At 35.0% G+C, this 23,708-nt stretch overlaps 1 protein-coding gene and 1 long non-coding RNA gene across 2 annotated transcripts; one reads left to right on the forward strand and one right to left on the reverse strand.

Annotated features, from left to right (window-relative positions):
• Window positions 1-8,362: 8,362 nt before the first annotated feature.
• LOC110907709 lies at window positions 8,363-10,472 on the forward strand. Its single transcript, XM_022152652.2, has 3 exons — window positions 8,363-9,133; window positions 9,223-9,471; window positions 9,666-10,472. Exons 1-3 carry the CDS (start codon window positions 8,363-8,365, stop codon window positions 10,470-10,472), a joined length of 1,827 nt encoding a protein of 608 aa, XP_022008344.2.
• A 1,275-nt stretch (window positions 10,473-11,747) lies between these two features.
• Window positions 11,748-12,770, reverse strand: LOC110906180. Its single transcript, XR_002573724.2, has 3 exons — window positions 12,507-12,770; window positions 12,181-12,434; window positions 11,748-12,087 (listed from the first exon to the last, which is right to left on the reverse strand). It is a non-coding gene; the product is annotated as an uncharacterized LOC110906180 (long non-coding RNA).
• Between the last annotated feature and the right edge of the window lie 10,938 nt (window positions 12,771-23,708).

Consider the following 23,708-nt stretch of genomic DNA (forward strand, 5'->3'; position numbering starts at 1 on the left):
TAAACGCGACTAGTAGGAACGTTCAACCGAAAGCTTCAAGCTCTTTCAACCAAACAAGACTTTTTATTGAGTAAGAGTTTTTTCTTAAAAGTTTAAAGTTAGAAGCTCTTAAAAGCTCCTATAAGCTATGTGCCAAACATACCAGTATTTCTAACTTAACTGTTCAAGATTTATTACATTGCTTTAACATAAATTCTAGCCAATTCTAACATATTCTAACATATTCAAATTACAATTTCCAGTTAGGTGAAGTGCTTTCAACATTTCATCATCTGTTTTAATTTGAAATTGATTTCTTTTGTAACCTCAAATCAGTAAAAAAAAAAAAAAAAAAAAACATGTATATATTTCTATGAGTTACACCTTCTATTGTCACTTGGTTTTATTAAAAAGACAATAGTTATATATTAAAATTCCTATGGAGTCATAAGATGCAAGATCTTCTGTAGTAAAATTGAATTTTAAAGAAAAATGTGTGTATATATTTTCTTCAAGTTTTATAAATTAAATTCTAACATATAGTTGCATTCTTCAACTTCTATAAATTATTTTATAGTATAAAATCATATAACGTTATACGTCAATATATAGTTTAAGTTTATTACCATGTGGATCTATGTCTACTAAACTTATAATTTGTTTGGAATGTCTATAAAATTTATTTTATCATTTAACTTTTCTTTGAAATTATCTTGTATTTGTTGCAAGATTGAATACGAAACCAAGAAAAAGTGAAAAACAAAAGAAAACCCATGTGATGCAACACGTTTATTCAGCCCAATGTTCACCATGGACTGGACCGATATAAATTTGTATTTATCACATAACCAAAAGTCCCTTTACTTGAATATATTTGCAATTCGTCACACATGATATTTTGTTTTTCAAATGACCCTCTAAAGATATAGCAAATAACACAAACCCCCTCAAAATATTTTATTATATTAGCCGTCCAACTTTCAGGTAATATTCCATCTGTTTGGAAATAATATAATATTACATTTCATCATTAGAGTTTAATGTTAAATCTTAAATTGGCGTAAATTGCTACATATCACCAAAATAATAATAATAATTAATTTGTAAATAAAAGCAGATTATTCGGTGTGAACAATATAAAGTTGCAAAACATTCATGATTCCTTTTAAAATATAAATCTAAAAGACTTTACATTATTTAAAATTAAAAGCTAAAATTCTTTTATCATATTATAATCAACATTTTATTAAAGATTTGTTTGTTCATGTAAATATCAATCCTATGATACTCGTCCAAAGTGTGTGGGGACTCATGTGCGTGCCAAATCATAAACCAAAACCTTCAAATGATGTTTTAGGAACCCACTATGGTCCATAATGGTCATGAATGCATGGATTAGGGTTTGACTTGGTTGGGTTGGGTTCATGATCATTATGCATACACACATGTGACACCATGATTAACAATAGAAAAAGAGTGGGAAAGGTTCACTCATTACTCAACATTACACTTTTTATTGGCCTAACCATGCGTTGATTTTGAGTTTTCGGTTAACTAAGATTAATAAGCAATAGATTTAGACACGTAATTGTGGTAAGGTTTATACACATAGTCTTCTAAAAATATGAAGTCACAAGAACAGTATCAAACGGATTTCGATTGAAATCGTTCTAGTGGCATTGAAACCGTCTCATCAAACACGATCTTAAATTTTAAGTTTTCGCTTTTCGTTTTCGGACTTTATCTTGTAGATTTTAGAACTTTTGTTTAGATTGTTGTGTCTATATTTGGCATTGTGTTTTTTTTTTTTTTTTGTGATTCGTTGCGTCTTTTTTGTGATCCATTGTGTCTTTTTTCCTCGAAATTGTTTTATATTTCTCGGTATTGTGTTATTTATTGCGATTCATTGTACCATTCGTATATTTAGGAGACTTTGTAGGATAACTTTACCCACTTTAAATCGTTTGGATTAACAAATACTTTGTATTACTGGAGTAACATCGTGTCAAAAACGGAATCACCCGATCATACCTAATAAATCTGGGAAAAATCTCCCGTACATACAAATCAATGACCTAATGGTTGCTAAGCCTTATCTCACCTAAAAGATGTCGCTATATATAATAATTATTATCTCGTTTTATGTCACTCGATATTTTATATTATCTAGAAAAGTTTATATTTTTGAGATGTGAAACCCAAGATCTTGAGAGAGTATTTGTGGGTTCCAAAAACCATGGTCAAAACTGGATTATTATGAGATTAAACCGATGTCAAATTCATTGGAAAACGATATAATTAATCTTATTTTTTTATTAAATTAGATTAAAATCCCATAAATATGTGTGTAAATACAACAAAAATTGGTGTTAATTAATGACCCCAGTGGGGGAGCACCATTAGAGCAGAAATTTGATTAAATATAATATATAAATTGATAAAAGAAAAGGAGTCAGCTTTTGAGTTGACTTCACCTCCCAAAAAGTCTGCAAATTTAGAGGTGGTAAAGGGAATCCTATACCCTTCAACTAATTTCTTTTAAATAATTTCCTCAGTTTTTAAATATTTTGTTTTAGTTGTCCATTTATATGGAATTTTCAGGTCTCGATCAGATGGTATTTGATGCTCAACTCAAATCTTACATATATTCGGAGGTGTCTGTCTATAGAATACATAAATATGATAACATTATCGCGATATTTTATATATTTGATATACTTTTGTTAAACATATATAAGATGACGTAAATTTAAAGCATATTGATTAAATAGCTATGCATAAATTAGAAAAGGAGAAACAAATCAACTCTACCAATTTATCAAAGTTTCACCAATGGAGTAATTTTTTTAGAAACAAATTAACTCTACCAATTTAGATAATATGAACCTAACACACGAAATTTTGTAGGTTTGTGTACAGTTTACGCGTTTTGAGTCAGATTTGAATTGAACACGTAACAACTAAACATTTTTAGCTAAAACAAGCCATGTTGGGTAAACCTGAAGGTTTATGGGTTGACATATCTAATATATTTATTTTTCATAAATTTTGTATAATAATATTCTTATATCATAACTAAACTTATTGTGTTTTCTATGCCATTTTGTTAACTATATGTGAATATAAGTTTTATAGTTCAAAGGTATTTATATTTTTTGTTGTAGATTTCTAATTTTAGAGTAATAGTATAAAAACAATAAAATAAACAAAATTCTCATGTCAAATGGACCGTATTCATGTCAACATATAGAAAACGTTTAGGTTCACATGTCAGACATTATTTTCATGTTCGTGTAAAATTTCCGGGTTCTCATCGACATGTGAACACAACTCATTTAACACCTCTAAATTTCAACAGTTGCGTTGAATGAGGTTAAAAATAACAGTTATAATAAAACTGATGATTGTAGTTTTCACATAAAATTTCAAAACTTCATGTTTGGATTTTCTTTCTAATAAATCATATTTTGGACATTTTATATACGTACTATATATCATGGGTATCATAAAAAAATACGAGAATAGTTTGAATTCGTCAACAAATATATATTATCATCCACCCATATATATGTTTATATTCTCTTTATGATTCTTTTCATTCTTTATTGTATAAACTTATATAACTATTACATGCACATACATTGATTTTATATGCTTCAAATTCCCAATATACCCTTGTAAGAGAGCTAATGCCTAATGGTGGTGGTTTAAACTTTAATATAATGGTTGATTCTTTCCTTGTTAATGGAATCTCTCTTATCTCAAATTCATAAGTTACACCATTTCAAACACACTATGCATACAAACAAAATTGGTGGTCATGTGTGGTATAAAAAGGAGGGTAAAATTGGAAAAGAGTATAACTTGTGTTGGTTCTTAGTAGATGTTGTGTTGTGGGGGTAGGGAATATTTTACTTTTGCACCCTTAAAAAGACGGGGCATTTTTGGGCTTTATGAAGTGAGTAAAGTGGGAATAGGGAACTCCACTCAAATATTTAGATTCATACATATATTCATTTACAATTACACCCTTATACCTATATTCATTGTATCATTTTATGTATGTATATTCTTCTTTATATGATTAAAAAAAAACTAGTGTGTGTGTTTCTCCTGAATATCCATTAAAAATGTATAATTTCTAACATATTTTTCTATTAAAAATAGCCACGGAAATTCTGTTACAAAAACATATATCTAACCTACAAAACATGAATATGGTCACATATCGACATAGTGCATATCAGCAAGTTAAAAATATGTTTTGGGGATTTTATCGAATTTAGAATAACTTTCCAAACGAATGAGTCGATGCTTTAGATTATAAATTAAAAGTTATACTAGCCAATTATTGTGTTTGAAAATAAAAATCTTAAAAATGCTTTTATTCGCATATCATACAAATATGTAATCATTATAATGATTTTAGTCATGTAAATCGTCCTACTTGGTAATATTTTTAGCTCCCCATAGTAATAAAGTTGCTATAAATTATATATATAACCAAACGTGACATTATTTTAGAATAAACGTTCGTATCACCAAAGCAACGGAAGAGGGACATAAGAAGACATGACGTGATGTTTAATAATTCACCGATTAATATCATGATATGTTAATGGTCATTGACTCATTGTATTGATAACTTTCTAATGACATTTCTTTGATTAATAATGTTTATAAGCTAGTGGAGTTCTGATGGCGTGGATTCAGTTTGTTATGGTATCGATATTTGGTTTAGCAATCGAAATAGAAAACATAACAAGTCGTGATATTCCCCAAAAGAATATCGACACATGTTTTATATCGATTGAAAACCTTAAAACAAATCCCCCTAATCGTTATGATGGTTCCGGTACTGGTATCAATGTTGTTCGGTCAAGATTGGTTCGGTTCGTCATGATATTGGTATGTTACCAACCCTCGATATAACTTAACTGTATTTTAAATATAACTCTGTTTTCAACGGTGGCCGGAATCGAAACGAAGTTTATGTCGGAAACCATAATAACAAATACTAATACCGCTTCCAAAGTTGTTCGAACGATATCGGCTTGGTTCGTCATGATAAAGGACAAAAAATCAATTACGTTGAACGAGTTTGAACAAAACCTTTATCAAAATGTAGATAAAAATAAACAAGTCGTAAGGTGTATCCGTAATTTTAAAAAGCACTATATTATATTATTATAATAACAAAAAAAACAAATATAAAAGATTTTTCTGTGATGTAGCTTTTATGACATATTAACATGCACATTTGTGTTACGCCTACTTATACGTTAATTCTCACAACTCGGTTTCAATAAAAAAATTTACTAAGACGTACATAAAAATAAGCACTTCATAAAAGCATATTCAAAACACATTACTATAAAGATAAATGACTTGTTTTTAAAATAATATTAGATACGTATAATGATTGTACTTTGTTAAAACATCGGCTCGCCATGGTTATTCAATCAAAATTGAACGTTAATATTTGGTTTTATAAAAATCAAAACATTGGTTATTAATCTGGTTTACTTATTCGGTTAGTTCATTCATGATGGAGTTAATTTGAGGTTTTTTCATCGATACGTTGAGCTAACAAGATATATGTAATAAGGATTTTTCAAGCACTGCCTAATAAGAGAAGAGGGGGTATTCGTTTCTCATATCCTAGAACCCATCAATCATGTATTGTCACCTCATTTTTACTCACAATTACAATAATATCGCTAAATCATTGGCAACACTCATTTCGTCTACTCTAGAACCAAATGTCCCACCCCTTTACCATATCCACCAATCACACACACTCATTTCATCGGCTTTCTTATGTGACTTCTACCTGAGATTCATACCCGCCCAAACTACCCTATGGGTGACAACAATGTACCCGCTTCAGGTTGCTACCTAGAACCCTTATCCGCAGGGCGACCCCTCCTCCGTCCAAGCTATCCTAAGGAGAGAGTTTGAGTGCTAATGTCCTGCTGCATGCAGACATTCCATTGGGACTATACTAGGAATATTCATTTTTTCTATGTATCGTTAAAACACTATGTACGACCATTCGTCCTAAGACACAGTTACAAATAGTGTTCACACACTCTTAAAAAAATATAATAATGTTCATATTTGTTTTGCTGTAATAGAAATGTAGTTTTTTTGCATATTGGCTCACTTACATGTATGGAATACACATAAAATATATCACTAGAACTGATTTATAAAGTTATTCTATTGATGAATAGTATGGCGTGCCCACGTATTATATTTATATACTAGTAGATGCCCCGTCCGCGTTGCGGAGCAATGGCCGAATAATTCTCAATCAATTAAAAAAAGACTACTATAATTTTGCTATGAAAAAAAACGATGATAAGACCGTGGTTTTTGGCTCAAAGCAAAAGTGTAATTTTTCAAGACTAATGAGTCAGTGTTAGGCAGCTAGAGTTATGCGCCGCCCGCGTTGCGGGGCGCTAAATCGAGTATTTCTTAGGTTAATAACATGTACGTCTCTATGTCGGTTAGTTATACATGCTACCTATAACTCGATTTTAAAAAAAGACACATCAAGTTAACTAATTAAAGAAAAATAGTACCATAGTTATGATAAAAAAATTAACTAAAACGATGACAAACGTGTAACTTAGAGTTGGGGGCAAAACAATAATTTGTCAGGACCAATCAGCGAGTGCTAGGCAACTGTTTGGCATGAAAAAAAACAAAATTAAGTCAACAAAGAAAAATAAAACACTACCATGGTTTTGCCAAAGGAAAAAAAACGATGGCAAAATTGCAATTTTTAGCGGAGGTAAAATCGTAATTTTAAAATGGAGGTAAAATAATATTTTGAACTGAGGGCAAAACCATTTTTTTATTTTGAAATGGGGGCAAAATCGTAATATTTTAGCTGTGGGCAAAATCGTAATTTTAAACTGGGAACCAAATCGTAATTTGGCAGGACTCTAGCTGAGGGCAAAAACATATTTTTACCTTGAATTGGGGGCAAAATTGTATTTTTTAACTGAGGGCAAAATCGTAAATTTAAGAAAGGGGTAAAAGCAAAATTTTATTTTGAATCGAGGACGAAATCATAATTTTACACCTTGAATAAAATTATAATTTGGCATCCCCTATAAATAACTATTATATGAAAAAAAGAAAAAAAAGAAAAAAAACAAAAGTCAAAATGCCCGCCAAAAATGGCCAACCACTTATCAATACTATTCCCCGATGGCATAAGCAAGTTGAAAATGTATATGTTCAAAATGCCTTGAAAGTAAAATGCTATATACTCGGGGATGGCAATGGGTCGGGTTTGGAACGGGTTTAGGTAATCCCAAACCCAAACCCGACTAGAAAAGTTTTTCCCAAACCCGTCCCAAAACCCGTGGGGTTTCTGGCGGGTAAATACCTATCGAGTATCGGGTATACCCGTGGGTTTCGGGTAAACCCGTTAATTAAAAAAAGATTACTCGTTGGGTATACTCATCGGGTATCGGGTATACCTGTGGGTTTCGGGTAAACCCGTTAATTAAAAAAAGATTACTCGTTGGGTATACTCATCTCAAAACCCATTGGGTATCTATCGGGTAACTACTAACCGGTTACATTTTGTATTGTTATTATAAAATGGGAAAATCGCCAAAATGTCCAAGTTCTGGTCAAACCTTCCAAAATAGCCTGGTCAACCGTCTCGTGGAGACGTCTGAACTTAGGTTAGACGTCTTGACGGCTGTCCAACCACATCGTGCCACGTGTCTGACAAACATGTCATGTTACCTGAACGGCTGAGACGTCTTGGCTAAGACGTTTGAGACGGCTTGAGACGTTTCATAGTGGCTAGCCGTTAATCAATACGGCTTGAGACGTTTCCCCTCGGCTCGAGCTGTGTCTGGTCGGCTTGAGCCATTTTTGTCTCTTTAGTCGGCTTGAGCCATTTTTGTCCATTTTTTTTTGTCCATTTTTTTTTTCATTTATTTCTTTGAGACGCCTTGTACCATTTCAAGACGTTTAATATTAATTTAAGACGTTTTAGATGAATTTCAAGACGTTTGTTTTTGAATTTATATAGATCAGTTAATTTTAAACACGAACTTTAAGAGAAAAATTGTTTTTTGGTGATTATCTCACAACATGAGGGTCAGGTTTGTTGTTTATACTGGGGGGAAGTGGGATTTGATTAACGGAAACATTGAGTATGTTACTGGTGTCGATTCAAGGAGACGTCGTTTAGAAATTGAAACAGATCATTCATATAATAGTTTTTTAAACTATGTTTCTAAGATGTGTGATACTCCAAACATTACACGGTTGTCATACCGGATGTCTACGTTTACTGATCCGATCGATATTATTAATGATCGAGATGTTAGATTTTTTTTTTGATCTGGCGATGCAGAATCCTTTTGAATTATATAAATTATATGTTATTCAAGAGTCTGATGTTGGTTCATCTGGTTTGTCTTGTTTAAACAATTTAAACGCTCCAGATCTAAATATTCCAGTAAAAGAAAGTTTTGATGTTTTAAACGATGAGTGTCCAAATTTAGAAAAATATTCTGAAAAATCTTTAACGACTCACAACCAATCAGGTTCTTCATCTATAGTGTTCGAGGCCGGTCATATATTCAATAACAAAGAAGAGATGAAGCTCGAGTTGGGAAAGAAATGTTTGTTAGAGCATTTCGAGTTTAAAGTTGATAGATCATCTAAGACGCGGTATGAAGTTTCATGCAGGGGTGATGGTTGTGAATGGCGATTTAAGGCTCATGCTATTCCTTGTGGCAATTTATGGTTTGTTAAACATATGAACGATAGTCACACCTGTTCGAAGACGCAAACACACCCACATTTTCGTCAGGCTAACCCAAAGGTTTTGGGTCACTTTTTGAAGGAACAACTAAAAGACAGTGGTAGGATATATCGAGCGAAAGAGATTGTCAAAGATTTTAGACAAAGGTTCGAGGTTGAGATAACAAACCTTCAAGCTTGGCGTGGTAAAAGCTATGCACTTGAACTACTACAAGGAACTACACGAGACTCTTTTGCGGAACTACCAATATATTGTTACAATTTGAAACTTGCAAATCCTGGAAGCGTTACCCACATCTTGGTTGATGAGCAGAGTCGTTTTGAAATGGTTTTTGTTGCTTTAGGGGCGGCGGTAAATTATACATTATATTTTCTACTTTCTCTTATTTTTTTTTAAAGTAACATGGGTTTTTGTCTTATTTCATTTTCATTAATTTTCAGATTCGTAGCTTTATGTTTAATCTGAGACCTGTTGTTATCATTGACGCGGCACACCTAAAGAGTGAATTTAAAGGGACGTTGTTTTTAGCAGTGGGCATGGATGGAAATAATCAGATTTTACCCCTTGCTTATGGCATTGGAAAATCAGAGGATGGTGAATCTTGGACATGGTTTCTCTCAAAGCTTAGAGATTGTGTTGGTGAAATAGCAGATATGGCGATCATTTCGGATAGGGCGAATTCGATACATGTGGGTGTTAGGAATGTGTTTCCACGTGTGTACCACGGCCTGTGTTGTCGTCATTTAATGATGAATTTACGTTTGCCGTCGTCTAAAAAAAAGAGTACGAGGCACTATGGTGGAAGACGTGTAAATCTTATCGGATGTCTGACTTTAACGAGTCATTTAATGCTTTGTGTCTTGCTGTTCCTCGAATACGCCAGGTTTTAACAAATATTGGGTTTGGTAGATGGGCAAGAGCTCATTGTCCCGGCAATCGATACCACTATATGACATCTAATAGTGCGGAGTCTATTAACTCTTTGTCTAGATTCTCGCGTAAGATGCCGATAACGCAACTTATCGAATTTTTCCGCGAGTCTGTACAAAAATGGTTTTATGACCGTCGATTGCAGGGCATGCAGGAGAGCCATTCACTTACTCAGTGGGCACAGAAGAAAATTTTAAAGAAAATTGAAGGCTCTAGAACCTGGACTGTTGCAGGCATCCGGGTAAACAGCTTTGTTGTTGATGATGGTGTGAAAAGGGGTGTAGTTGATCTTTCGAATCGTTCGTGCAACTGTCGTGTCTGGCAAGTTTCGGGTTTACCTTGTGGGCATGTGATTGCTGTTTCAAGATTTTTGGGTGAACCTGACTGTAGTCATTATGCTTTCTCGTGTTACTCAAACGAAGTATACAAAAAAACGTATGAAGAATCGATTAATCCTCTGCCTCATAGGTCTGAATGGGTAATACCAGAAGGCCTTGGCAGTGTATTACCGCCGAATATTACAAAACGTCAATCAGGTCGTCCAAAAGAAAACAAGCGAATCTTGTCTCGTGGGGAAGAACCTGTTCCGGTATATTGTTCGCGTTGCCGAACATACGGACATGTTCGTGACGTTTGTTTAGATCCAATGAAATCACAGATTCGTTCACAAAAATCATCAGGCAAAAGAAAAGAGAAAGAGACAGAAACCCAGAGTTCAACGGATGACATTTTTCCATCTTATAATTTAGCAGAATTTTAATAATATATATATATTTTTTTTATGTTTTATTTTATGAAAATCATGTAACAAATTCTACTTTTAATTAATATAAGAATTAAATTTTACAATCCGTACGTCAAGCCATCAAAAATTACTTGGTTTGTAGCGCCCGGCGTATAGTTCATCAGCCATGTAGCGTCTATATCTGACACAAGCATCCTGCATGTTTACTTCGTTCCATGTTAATGAACGGTTGTTAACTAGATTTTCCAATAGCATACATATGATAACCCCGGAGTTTCGACCAATATGAGCTTCGTGGTCAGGCCACACAACATCCCCCCAATACTCTAAGGCTTGTACACTATCTTTCCTTGATTGTTGCCAGTATGATATACGTCCCAGAAACCATACAAATGGAGATTCAAATTCTAAAAGAATTTGATGTATTTTCCTGTGTATGTAAAATCCTTCTCCGCAGTTACTTACGTTACAGTTAACGGGAAAATAAGCATATATTTTAAACGAACGCATATTTATTTTTAGAAGTAACCAGTGGTTTTCGTTGTGCGCTACGGGCATGTAAATCTGGAAAAATTTAAAACGAAAATAAGTATTGGAAAAGGTATTATTTTAATGGAATTTTTTTTTAAAAAGTGTACATTCCGAATAATCATATTTGACAATGTACCGTATCAACCTCCCAAATGGGAGGAAAAAATTCTTTTGTGCCGTCTCCATATCCGTAGGCCTCTCTATTTTGTTCTACTATCATGTTAAAAAAAGTAGGCGGGAGAACTGTCCACCGATCATCATTTGACGACATCGCCCGTTGATACATAAGCTTGTTGCACCAGGCATTGATATGCTAAGAAAAATATGGTAAATGTTTGACAAAAAAAAAGTTTAATAAACGTATCATTAACATAATAGGTATTTCGAAGTTACCGTTTCCTGAATAAATCCGTTTCCACAAAATCCAAGTAATCCGCCCCACCATTCTTTTCCCAGAGGTGTTTTACCCATGTAGGTTGAGTAGCAAGTTGGATTATCGCCGTCATAATAAAACTCTAGAATATTTGGCGACCATTGTTCAAACCCATCGTTTTGGTTTATCCAAATGGTGCGTTGCACAGAATGTGGAATGTTTGAGTAAGACATTCGGTGTGGCATTATTGAGGTAGTGAGGGCACACATATATATACACACATTTTCACAGTAAACAAAAAACTAAATTAAAATAAGTTTAATACAAATAGTTATGTTTATAATTTAAATTAATATAAATCATTGAATAAATTCGAGGTTGTCCTCTTCTAGCTCGTTGACTAATTCTTTAGGAATAAGCGAGTTGTAGAAAAGTGTCAACATATGGCGCCTCATCCTTGTAGCCGTTATGCTTGTTTTTTCACCATCATTTAGCGGTTTTTTGTTAATCAACCGGTCTAGAAATATACAAACCCAAACCCCACAGTCCCCTAATGGTCCTGACTGTTGTGGCACATCATTTGCATATTCTGTTTGAAACGGAAATTTGAACGGTAAAGGTTTGTTGTCATAGTAACCATGCAAACGAAGCCAATGGTCAAAAACAAAATTGATGTGGCAAACCACTTCCGTTCTTCCTTTATCCAAATCTCGCATACCCATCAAGCTAAAAAAAAAAACAAACAAACATTAATTTTAAAAGTCATAACTTTCGAAATTAAAAGTATAAAATAAACACTGTTTAAAATTAAATTTTTACCTGTCATAAATAGTGAGGGTCCCGTTAACGAGGTTGAAAACTCCTAAAAACTAGTGAATTGATGGTATAAATAACGGTACATACACCTCGTCAACGCTAGATATCCGAGGAAAAGGCTCTACTTTCCCGTTGAAATAACAAGCGAATTTCTGATCTAGAGTTTGCAAATGCATCTGAAAATATGGGGGTAAAATGGACCAACGAGCGGATGGATCTCTTGAATTATACATGTGTAGCATCCATGCAAAAATATGCTGTTACAAGTTTGGACAATTTTAGCGAAAGTTTATACCAAACTATAGTATATTTAGTATTAACAAGTGTACCTCATCGCTTAACCAGCCATTCCCCTCAGTGCCTAGCAAAGACCCCCAGAAATCAGGACCAACATAGCCGCCTACTGTGAGTGTTAGTTGTCTAACTCCGCTACTTGGTGCCCAATTTTTTATCTTTTCAATTAATTGATCTTCATTATTTGAAATATTTTTTTGCTTCCGCCGGAGATTTTTGTAAACTACAAATGGTGAAAGCGTAGCCTTGGCGGGCTTCACAAGCCTTTCGGACCGCCTCAGTTTAATCATCTCCACATCGTCATCCTACAATTACATTATTTAAGAACTAAATTAACAAAACATACATGGATTATAAAAATTATATACGCTTGCCAAACTTACAGCTTCTTCGGTAACATTTTCTGGAATTGGCGACACATGATACACTTCATTATTGAAATTCAAAAAGGAATCAGCTGGCGCCTAAAAATTATTAAAAAAAGTTAGAAAAATTTTTAAACTAAATTTAATTTTTTAGACTTTTTTAAGCAAATAAAAAAATAAATGGGTTACATTATCATATACTTTTGGCGATTGGTCCATCGGTGTTCGTATTTGGCTTGGAGTTGATACCGGAGCCATACGAAAACTTTGCAACAACTCCGACTTCAACATGTCAGTTAAGGCGCGGTTGTTTGAGTACATCTTCTGCGACCACTCCGAGTTGATCATGTCAGTCAATGCCCGGTTGTTTGATAACATCATTGACTGAAATTTAGAGACAAGCTGCTCTTCAGAATAAAATCCCGATGAAAACTGACCGGGACCAGCATCACGTTCAAACTCAGCCGTCTTTAACGGAACATGGTTTGTATGAACCGGGATTTCCGGTGAAAATCCGTGCGTTAGAGGCACCTGAACTTCATCATCGCCGAACAAGCTGGCAATGAAGTCCTTCTGTGGTTGGCCGTAGTTTTGACTCAGGCCGATTGGATTATGAATTTGAGGGGGTATTTCAGTCGCCATAGCAGGATTAAAAACTTGACGTTCAAGGTCCAAATAATCCGAGCTTGAACTATACCACTCAGTCTCGGCCTCGAACATAGTTGGTAGTATAGCCATTAGGGGTTTATATTCAGATATCTAACATGTTGAAAACGAAAAAATGTTATAATTTAATTTAAACAGTTTCTAATTTATTTTATAAGTTGATTTTTTTTAGTTTTTAAATATATAATTTAAACAGTTTTTTTAAAAATTAATTCCGTTTGTAACTGTTTCTAAAATTTTATAATTTAATACGGTTAACGGAATGAAAACAGTTTCTAAAATTTTATAATTTATCGTTTTTCAAAAATTTTTATAATAGGTTCAAAGTGTTAAATGTTCGAAATTAAATTTTGTAATTTTTTAAATTTATAATTTAAACAGTTTTTCGAAATTTTATGTAATTATATTTTGATAAATTAATTCCTTTTGTAACTGTTAACGGAATGAAAATATAGTTAGTTTAAACTAACTATATTTTGATAAATAAAGTATAAAAACCTCACCTTTACCGCATTGGCTAAGATGCCATCAACATTCACCTTCAATAGCCTATGTCCTTCTTTCCATCCTAAAAATCTCGGGATGGTCGGACATTCAAAATACCCCCTCTTTTGTTTAAATTCCGGAAATACCTCCAGAATCCACATCTGTAAATGCATTATTTATCAACTATTAGTATACAAATTAATTTAAGACAAACATTACACTTAAAATATAAAATATAATATACGCTTTTTCAGGTACCTTAAACGGCCAAACAAATCCATCTAACGAAAAACCCCTCGTGTCTTCCTTTTGACGAACGTGCATATCATACACGTTCGTATACGTGCTCTCCCAAAAATAATTACCCCATGGATATTGGTTAAACGCATTCAGATTATCCACCAGGTGTAACAATTTAATATCGACTGCATTTGTATCCTGCAACCCTAAAAACCCTTGACCCAAGAGCATCAGTAAACATATTCTTGCGCAATCTTCATCGCTATATTGCATGGGACCTTCAAACATATCTCTAATTCGTTTGAAATTAATACGTTCTCGGCCCGAGAAATGACGGTTTTTAAATGACTCAGGGTGGTCAATCGGCGTCCAATTATTGGACCCAAACCTTAATCCCGTTATTAGACAAAATTGTTTGGGGCTAAACATTAGCGTTTGTTGGCCTAGGCGATATGTAATCCCCAATCTGGGTGTAGGTGTATGCACTTGTAGTTGTGCAACACCTAATAAGAGTAGACTGTCACACATGACACACCTAATATCCAAATACGGACCAAAATATGTCTGCCTAATCTTTGATATAATAGGATCCGTCATTCTATTGTTTATATACTTCACTATATTCCATGATTGACGAACTTTGACTTTTTGGACCTTGTAAAGTAACAAAAAAAAACAGAAAAAAAAAGAATAGTAAGTATAGTAAAATACTAAAACACTAAGAATAATGAAAGAAAAGACATAAGATATCACCGCTACAGATGGGATAACGTTTTGTCCAACGTCTTGCATGTCATGTTCAGGTGGTTGCATGTGCTCTTGACGTGGGAAACCGTAGTAATTTGGATCCATTTTGAGTCAACGAGAAACGTGATGCTTCGGAACGTGAATGTCGTGTGGTTTCAACGCAGCTTTCAACGCGGGTCGGGTGTTTGCTCGTCGGGTTTTTCTTCGGATCTTCAACAGTCTTCGGATCCTTGTTCAAGATGGCCCCAAAGGAAAGAAAGAACGTGGTCCCAATGCCGTTTGCCGGTGTGAAATGAAACACATGAACCCACACTGTCCTACTCAAAACGTGTTCCCGGACACGTGTCAAGCGATGGGTAACGGGGACACACGTGTCGTTCATCTAAGGGCATATCGAAATGAAACTCCTGACGTGTTCACGTGAAACGTCTCAGGACCTCCTGAAACGTCTTAAACGTCTAAAAAATAACACGTGTTCAAAGCTGATACGTCAAAGGATTTCGTGAAACGTCCCAGACGTCTGAAAAATGGAAGTCAAACGTCTCAAGTTACAGTCAAACGTCTTCAACGTCTTCAAAATTTTGAAACGTCATAAATGCAACGTGGCAAACGCTTACCATCTTGATTAGCGTGAGACGTCTGAAACGTCTTGAAAATTGCTGAAACGTCTTGCAACATGCTGAGAAAACGTCTTGAAAACGTCTGAAACGTCTTGAAAACTGCTGAAACGTCTTGCATACCTCGGGACGTGCAAAAATGATTTTTTATTAAATATTTTTAAATTTTTTTTAATAAATAGGAACGGGATCTCAATAACAATTCTTCCCTATTTCAGTATATTTCTGGAGCACGCGAAAAATGTCTGAAAACAATAAAAACGATGTATACTGCTCTCAACCAGCAAACAAAACATCATCTTGGATTCTCAAAAGATGGAGAACTAACAAGGGTGAAAGTTCTTCTGAAGATCCACAACGAAATGATTCAAACCAAATGCACCTTGTACACAATAGAGAAAGTTTTCACCTCCACAGGGCTGGTACATGGGCAATTCCAGACGACGAAAGTCAGAACTGGTCAAAAGATGTGGAAACATTCTACAGAAATGGGGATGCGCCGTTCTGTTATTCAGCAGTTTTCACAAGATCAATAGAGTTGGACAAAAATTTTTGGGGGACTCTATTAGGTTTTCGCTGTGGCGGCTACCTAACCTCAACAGATAATTATTCTTCCTAATTTTTTTATTAATTTTACTAATTTTTTTCGCGTTTTTAATTAATTTTAAATTAAAACTTATACAGCATATTGAAGGATGGGTGGGAAGGCTAATGGCTTGGAGAAATAGAATGATTCTACTCCAAAAACCGTTGTTAAACTTTCGGTGGACAATTCTTCCACCACAATTTTATGAAATGTTGTTACATTCTACTCCAAAAACCGTTGTCAAGTATGCCAATGGCAAATTACACCCATTTCCATCTTTCTTCGAGGTGGATTACGTATTATTTCCGTTACCGTTAGAAAATAACGAATGGCTCCTAGCTAGACTAGAGTTATCGTCACAGGAGTTGGTGTACTACCCGTGCGAAGATGTTTGTGTGGGCAATAAATACAGAAACGTTATTCTACCCCGTTTGACGAAGGTTAAAGTTTACTTAGGAGCATTACTAGTGCATCTGCAATATTGGAAAAAAACGGGAAAACCAGAAAAATGTATATGTGCCGAACTCAATGACAACTACGTGTTATCTAACCCAACAATCGCAGGGAATGAAGCAGTCTACCTGTGTATGCTTATGGAGCATCTGGTTACGGATAAACCAATAAATATAACTGGAGACATTTGTAAAAGTTTTTTGTCGTACAGACAATTTATTGCAGAAAAACTGTATTTTTGGCGGTGTTTACCCCGTCCAAATGTTGGCTAGTTTATGCAATAAAACACTTGTTTTCAATTTATTTTGCCTTCAATTTATTCATTTGATATTAAATATAAAGACTTTAACATTAAATGTTAACAGTAATCAATGAACCCACTATAAAATGGCATAGACATTCTTGCCATTTAACCACATCATGGATTCTTCATGGACTGACGAAGAAGACATTGCTATTGCCGTCTCGTACGCTGCCACTCATGATGAAGGCACTCACTCAGTCTCCGATCCGGCGTTCTGGGGTCAAGTTATGAATTTATTCTGCATTCACGTGCAACAAACGACCCGTAGCCCGAATGACCTCGACATTCGGTGTGCTTTACTACGCTTCAAATGTAGCCGTTTCTTAGGAAGGTACAAGAACGTTAAAAAAAAGGATCGGAACAACAACATGGCCGAAAAGGAGGTGATTGAAGAAGCCCTGTTAGACTACGCAATAATTTATGACGAGGATTTTGAACACATTTCAGTGTTTGAAATCTTGAAAAATTATATTTAGTAGCGTTTTAGGATTTTTTTTTTTATCTTGTATCGTTTTTTATGTTTTATTAAAAACATGTTTTATCGTTTTATCTGATTGCAAATCCGTTCAAAACATTTGCCTACAAATTCCACAAATACAACAATATTGCAAATTCAATTACAAACACTAAATAGGATAGCGATGCAATACATACTAATTCCACAAATACAACAATATTGCACTTGCAATTAAAAAGCTTAGCACATATAGTTTCTTCGACTTCATCTTTGGGTCACATCTCATTGCTTTCAAGTTATTGTTCTCCTCTATTAATAACTGGTTTTGTAATTCTAGGTTCTTTATCTTCATATCTTTAAACGTCACTGTAGTTGAGGTGCCGTATGAACGTTCAAGGAACATATTATCAACATCTTGTTTCCACAAGAAGAATTTGCAATCACCTCTCTACAAAAACACAGAAACTATAAAGTAATTGCAATTGAGTATCTAAAAAAAACAAATCCAACTTACAGGCTAGTGAGAACACCCGTAAAATTCTTCACCATGTCTTTGACTTTTAAGTCCAGCAACCCGAACAACAGCAAGAATGTCGTGATGACAGTACACATTTCCATCCAAATCGACCTTGAAAAGTCGTGGTCTTCGAATTAGACCAGAGGTAGAAGACGAGGACATGTTGAATCAAATGTTCCAAGTTGATATTTCTTTTCTTTTATAAGAGTTATATTCATGTTTTCATCCCTGAAGTTTGTCAAACATAACGTTTTCAGCCCGTTAGGTTCATTTCCGTAACCATTTCAGTACACTAGCGTCAGTTTTACAAACACAGGGGCTTAAGTGTAACTCAAAAACATTAAAACAAAAAAATACCTAAAAACCGGTCACATAGGGGATTCGAACTCGGGACGTGTAGTTCAACAAACGACGTGGTGACCGGTCGGGCTAAGCCCTCATCCGTTAATATTCAGCACATATATTATATATATACAAACTTTAATATTAAATAGTAATAACTCAAAGACATTAAAACCAAAAAATACTGTAAAACCGGTCACTAGGGGGATTCGAACTCGGGACGTGTAGTTCAACAAACGACGTGGTGACCAGTCGGGCTAAGCCCTCATCCGTTAATATTCAGCACATATATTATATATATACAAACTTTAATATTAAATAGTAATAACTCAAAGACATTAAAACCAAAAAATACTGTAAAACCGGTCACTAGGGGGATTCGAACTCGGGACGTGTAGTTCAACAAACGACGTGGTGACCGGTCGGGCTAAGCCCTCATCCGTTAATATTCAGCACATATATTATATATATACAAACTTTAATATTAAATAGTAATAACTCAAAGACATTAAAACCAAAAAATACTGTAAAACCGGTCACTAGGGGGATTCGAACTCGGGACGTGTAGTTCAACAAACGACGTGGTGACCGGTCGGGCTAAGCCCTCATCCGTTAATATTCAGCACATATATTATATATATACAAACTTTAATATTAAATAGTAATAACTCAAAGACATTAAAACCAAAAAATACCGTAAAACCGGTCACATGGGGGATTCGAACTCGGGACGTGAAATTCAACAAACGACGTGGTGACTGGTCGGGCTAAGCCCTCATCCGTTAATATTTAGCACATGTATTATATATATACACAAGTTGTATTATGTTAAGCTTTAACTTTTAAAACATACTAAACGTTAAATTTAAAAGACAAATTTTTACAAAAGAAAAAAAACATTACATTCCTTAAAAAAAAAAAAACATTACATTACTAAAAAAGATAAAAAAAAACAAACAAACATCTAAATCCAAACCCTAATCGTTTCCCACTGCGAGACATGTTCGAAATCATGTCCTTCATCGTGGCGAAAGTTGATAAGGGCAACCGCCTTGATGTCGTCCTCGCTAAGGCCCTCGGATGAGTTTTCCACAGACTTGTAATAATTCTCGAACTTCTTACATTCCAACCGTATAACCCGAAACCGTGAAGATAATGCATCAACGGTACGGCCGTGGTTCGGACCACGGAGTTGTGCAAAATATTGTTGCACCCGGACCCATAGACCCCCCTGCCCTCGACGAGGAGGATTGACATACACCTCTTCCCAAGCCTCCACCAAAGCTATGTCCTCAACTTCCGTCCACCCGTGAGCAGCCATGTCTGGTTGTGTGTAGAAAGATGAACAAATATGTAGAAGAACAACGGCGTGTGAATGTTTAGATTTAGGGGTATATATAGGTGGTGAAGTGGCTGTTGAAAGGTTGAAACGTCTTGAATTTTTAACATGTTGAAACGTCTTAAACGCCTTGAATTTATAACATCTTTAAACACATTGATAATACTGATTGACTAAGAACTAAAACGTAACATACTAAAATTTTTAACTTTATTATTATTTAATACAAAGTACATAATCAGAATAACATAACACTAATACAAATATAATCTCTTTGAACTATAATACACTAAACCGATACTTCATATGAACTTGAATACACTAACCGCAACTTCCATAAATTTAAAATGGGGTTTCCCATCCGGAAGTTGATTCCGGAAATTCGCATCAAAACACCTAGAAAAAAATAGTATCGGTTGTGAAATGGTAAGTTCCATCAACCCATATTTTTTTTGGCCTAGGTGATATGTAACGGGTTGTTCCAAATTTGGTTCAGCGGTTCCCCCGCTGGGTGATGTTACAAGACTTGGCGAACACATTGGTTCAGCCCATTGTGTTAGCCAAAGTCTTATTAACCATCCAAAACGGGTAGAATCGTCATTACCTGAACAACCCGTTTAACCCTTCACGTGTCCGTTGTAGATGAGTTCTTGAACCCGATCAACCTCGCAGAGCACGTAGAAGGGGATATTAGACCTGATCCCACAAAAACTGGGAAGATCTATGTCCGTTGTAGATGACTTCTTAGAACCAGCTGTAGATAACTTCATAGAACCATTTGTTGAATCCGGGGGTCTGCCCATTTTTTTAAGCTGTAAACACCAATGTTGTAGAAAATATGGTTAATAAGAAAACATTGTGTATAACAGGGTGGAAAATTGTGACTTAAAAAGAGGTTCAAAACGTCCTGAAAATTTCTTCGAAATTCGGGAAACGTCTCAAACGTCTCAAACGTCTCAAACGTCTCAAACGTCTGAAACGTTGAAAACCGTGAAACGTCTTAACATTTAAATAAAACATTAAAAAATAAATAAATAAATATATATTTATAATAACAAACAATCTAAACTAAAAAAAACTTTCAACATATGTCTAACAAACAATCTAAATAAACGGGTTAAAAAAACAAATTATTATATATTTAATATATGTCTAACATATCAACGGATGAGGGTTTAGCCCGGCTGGTCACGACGTCGTTTCTTGAATGAAACGCCCCGAGTTCGATCCCCCCCCCCCATGTGACTGGTTTTTTTTTTATATTTTCAGTGTTTTAAAAAATTAGAAACTAATATTAAAAAAAGAAAAAAAAAACATTACAATCAAATATTTAAAAAAAATATAAGCTTAACGGCTAGCCACTCTCAAACGTCTCAAGCCATTCAAAACGTCTCGAAGCCACTCTCAAACGTCTCAAGCCATGCAAAATAGAAGCTTAACGGCTAGCCACTATGAAACGTCTCAAGCCGTCTCAAACGTCTTAGCCAAGACGTCTCAGCCGTTCAGGTAACATGACATGTTTGTCAGACACGTGGCACGATGTGGTTGGACAGCCGTCAAGACGTCTAACCTAAGTTCAGACGTCTCCACGAGACGGTTGACCAGGCTATTTTGGAAGGTTTGACCAAAACTTGGACATTTTGGCGATTTTCCCTTATAAAAATATATATCAAATAACTACAATGTATACGGAATAGAATACTTATATGTGTAAAAAATGGATGTATCATATATATACATATTAATAATATAAAAGTAATTATATCGGGTATACAATCAGGTAAACGGGTACACTTTATCGGGTAATTGGGTCGGGTAAACGGGTATATCACTAAATCCCAAACCCGCGAAAAAAATAAAAACTATTCCCAAACCCGTCCCAAACCCGATTAACCGACCCCCAACCCGTCCCAAATGTGTCCGGTTTCGGGTTTACCCATCGGGTTCGGGTTAGATTGTCATCCCTATATATACTTGTATTTATGGTTTAAAACTTTAAATAATATGTTTATTTACCGAATATGTAATCTAAAGACTCAAAGGTAAACAATTTTGAATGATCAAAGTATCTAAATAAAGTACACTTTTTCAAAAATTAAAACCATTGGATATAAGGAAAAGAAAAAGGTGGGGTAATTGATGAAGACAAAAGTCAATAGAGAAAGAAGTCACTTGGTATTTCGCTTTTTATAATTCAAACACAACATAACTGAAAAAATATATAATCCAGTTGTTAACGTGATTATCCACATCACATTTTTAGTTCTTTATAAACGTTTTTCCCATAATAATAAATTTTAAAACTTTTACTTATCAAGTCAAATAGGTCGATAGATTTAAGTCAAAACTCAAAACACATATAGATCGAGCTCTACTTGCATGTTTCAAGCTCAAATTCGAGTTTAATTCTTGTGAAACCAACCACCTCACATTCTCAGTAACTCTTAATGTCCGTGTGTGTAATGCAAGCAAACACAAATGGGTTGTTTGGTAGCCTCTTAATCATTACATTGAGATTTAAGAGGCTAATCCTGAATTGGTCAGATATATATTATGTTTGATATACTTAAAAGACATATATAATTCCAATTAATTTCGATTAATCCCCCCAATCAATCGCTAGTCCTCACCTCACCGGTCCACTAACGACTAAAGATTTCTACAACCATATTCTTAATCAATCAGACCACATTAAAAACATAACGTTCTCAAATAGCCCAAAAAAGGTTTAATTTTGAAACTAAATCTTACAGAAAAAGCGATGATTGAAGCTAAATCCATAATCCCATACGAAGATTTAATAGCTCAAATCTAAAACCACCACAACCTTAAAAAAAGGAGTTGTTTGTTTACATCTTAATGAGGCTCTTAATAATTCAGACCTCTTACTGGTTCAACACTTAATGGTTAAGACTGTTTGTTTCACGAGCAGATGTCTAAATGGTCCAGACATTTGCATCTGAATGGTTAAGCATTATATAGAGTCTGAATGGTTAAGACATCTAATCTAAATTAGTCAGACATTTGTCTCTGAACCGTTAAACATTATACAGACTCTTAATGGTTCAGACCTCTTACTGGTTCAACACTTAATGGTTCAGACCTTTTACCGATTCAGCACTTAATGGTTCAGATCTCTTACTAGTTCAGCATTTAACCATTCAGATGTTGCCAAACAGCCCCTAAAGCTTAGAAAACATAAAGTAACTTTGCAAGTATGAATGAAAAATCCTACAAACAAAAAAATTAGAGTTAACTGCCATTTTCGTCCCTGTGGTTTGGTCACTTTGGCCATTTCAGTCCATTTTTCAAAAATGCGCCATTTTCCTCCCCGACGTTCTGGAAAGGTGCCATTTCAGTCCAAAAATCATAACCCAGTTAAGTCGGTTAGTAAATAAGGACTGATTGTGTAAATTTGTAACATAAAGGACCATTTAAGTAAATATTAAACACACTCTCTCTACTCTCTCTCTCTCTCTATGCTCTGCAATCACCACCACCATCACCTTTACCTCTCTACTCCAGTGACCGGAGTAAATCCGACCATCTTTCCGACACCCCACACCCCCACGTGTTAATCTTCTGTTTCTGTCGATCTGGGTCGAATTGAACGGACATCTGAAGTTCCTTAGATCCCCACAAACATTTTACACCCCTCACAATGCTCAAACACATCGATTTTAGCCGGAACCGAACCTGCAACTTCGCCGGAATCTTCAAAGTGGCCGGAATCAGTCAACACGTCGTTCCAGCCGTTAACGGTTCGTTTTTCTTGTTCCGGTTCATTCGTTTATACTTGTACAATGTTTGCACCAGGTTAATTGGAATATAACCTGATTTTGGTCGTTAATTTGAGCCGTTGACTTTCCTGTTTGACCTTCTGTTGACCGCTTTGTGGGAGATGACACTGTTGACATCTGTGAGAGTGGTGGTGGCAGGGCTGTGTTGGTGCGGTGATGAACGACAAATTCATCATCATCATCGCCTCTATTAATATTTGAAGGAAGCAACAGTAACAGCAGCAACAACATTATCAGCAACAACATTATCATTAACAAAATTGGTGGTGGCGGTGGCAGCGGAGTGGTGGTGGTGGTGGCAGCGGAGTGGTGGTGGTG

This window comes from Helianthus annuus, chromosome 14 (genome assembly GCF_002127325.2).
Source record: "Helianthus annuus cultivar XRQ/B chromosome 14, HanXRQr2.0-SUNRISE, whole genome shotgun sequence".
NCBI classification, from domain to species: domain Eukaryota; kingdom Viridiplantae; phylum Streptophyta; class Magnoliopsida; order Asterales; family Asteraceae; genus Helianthus; species Helianthus annuus.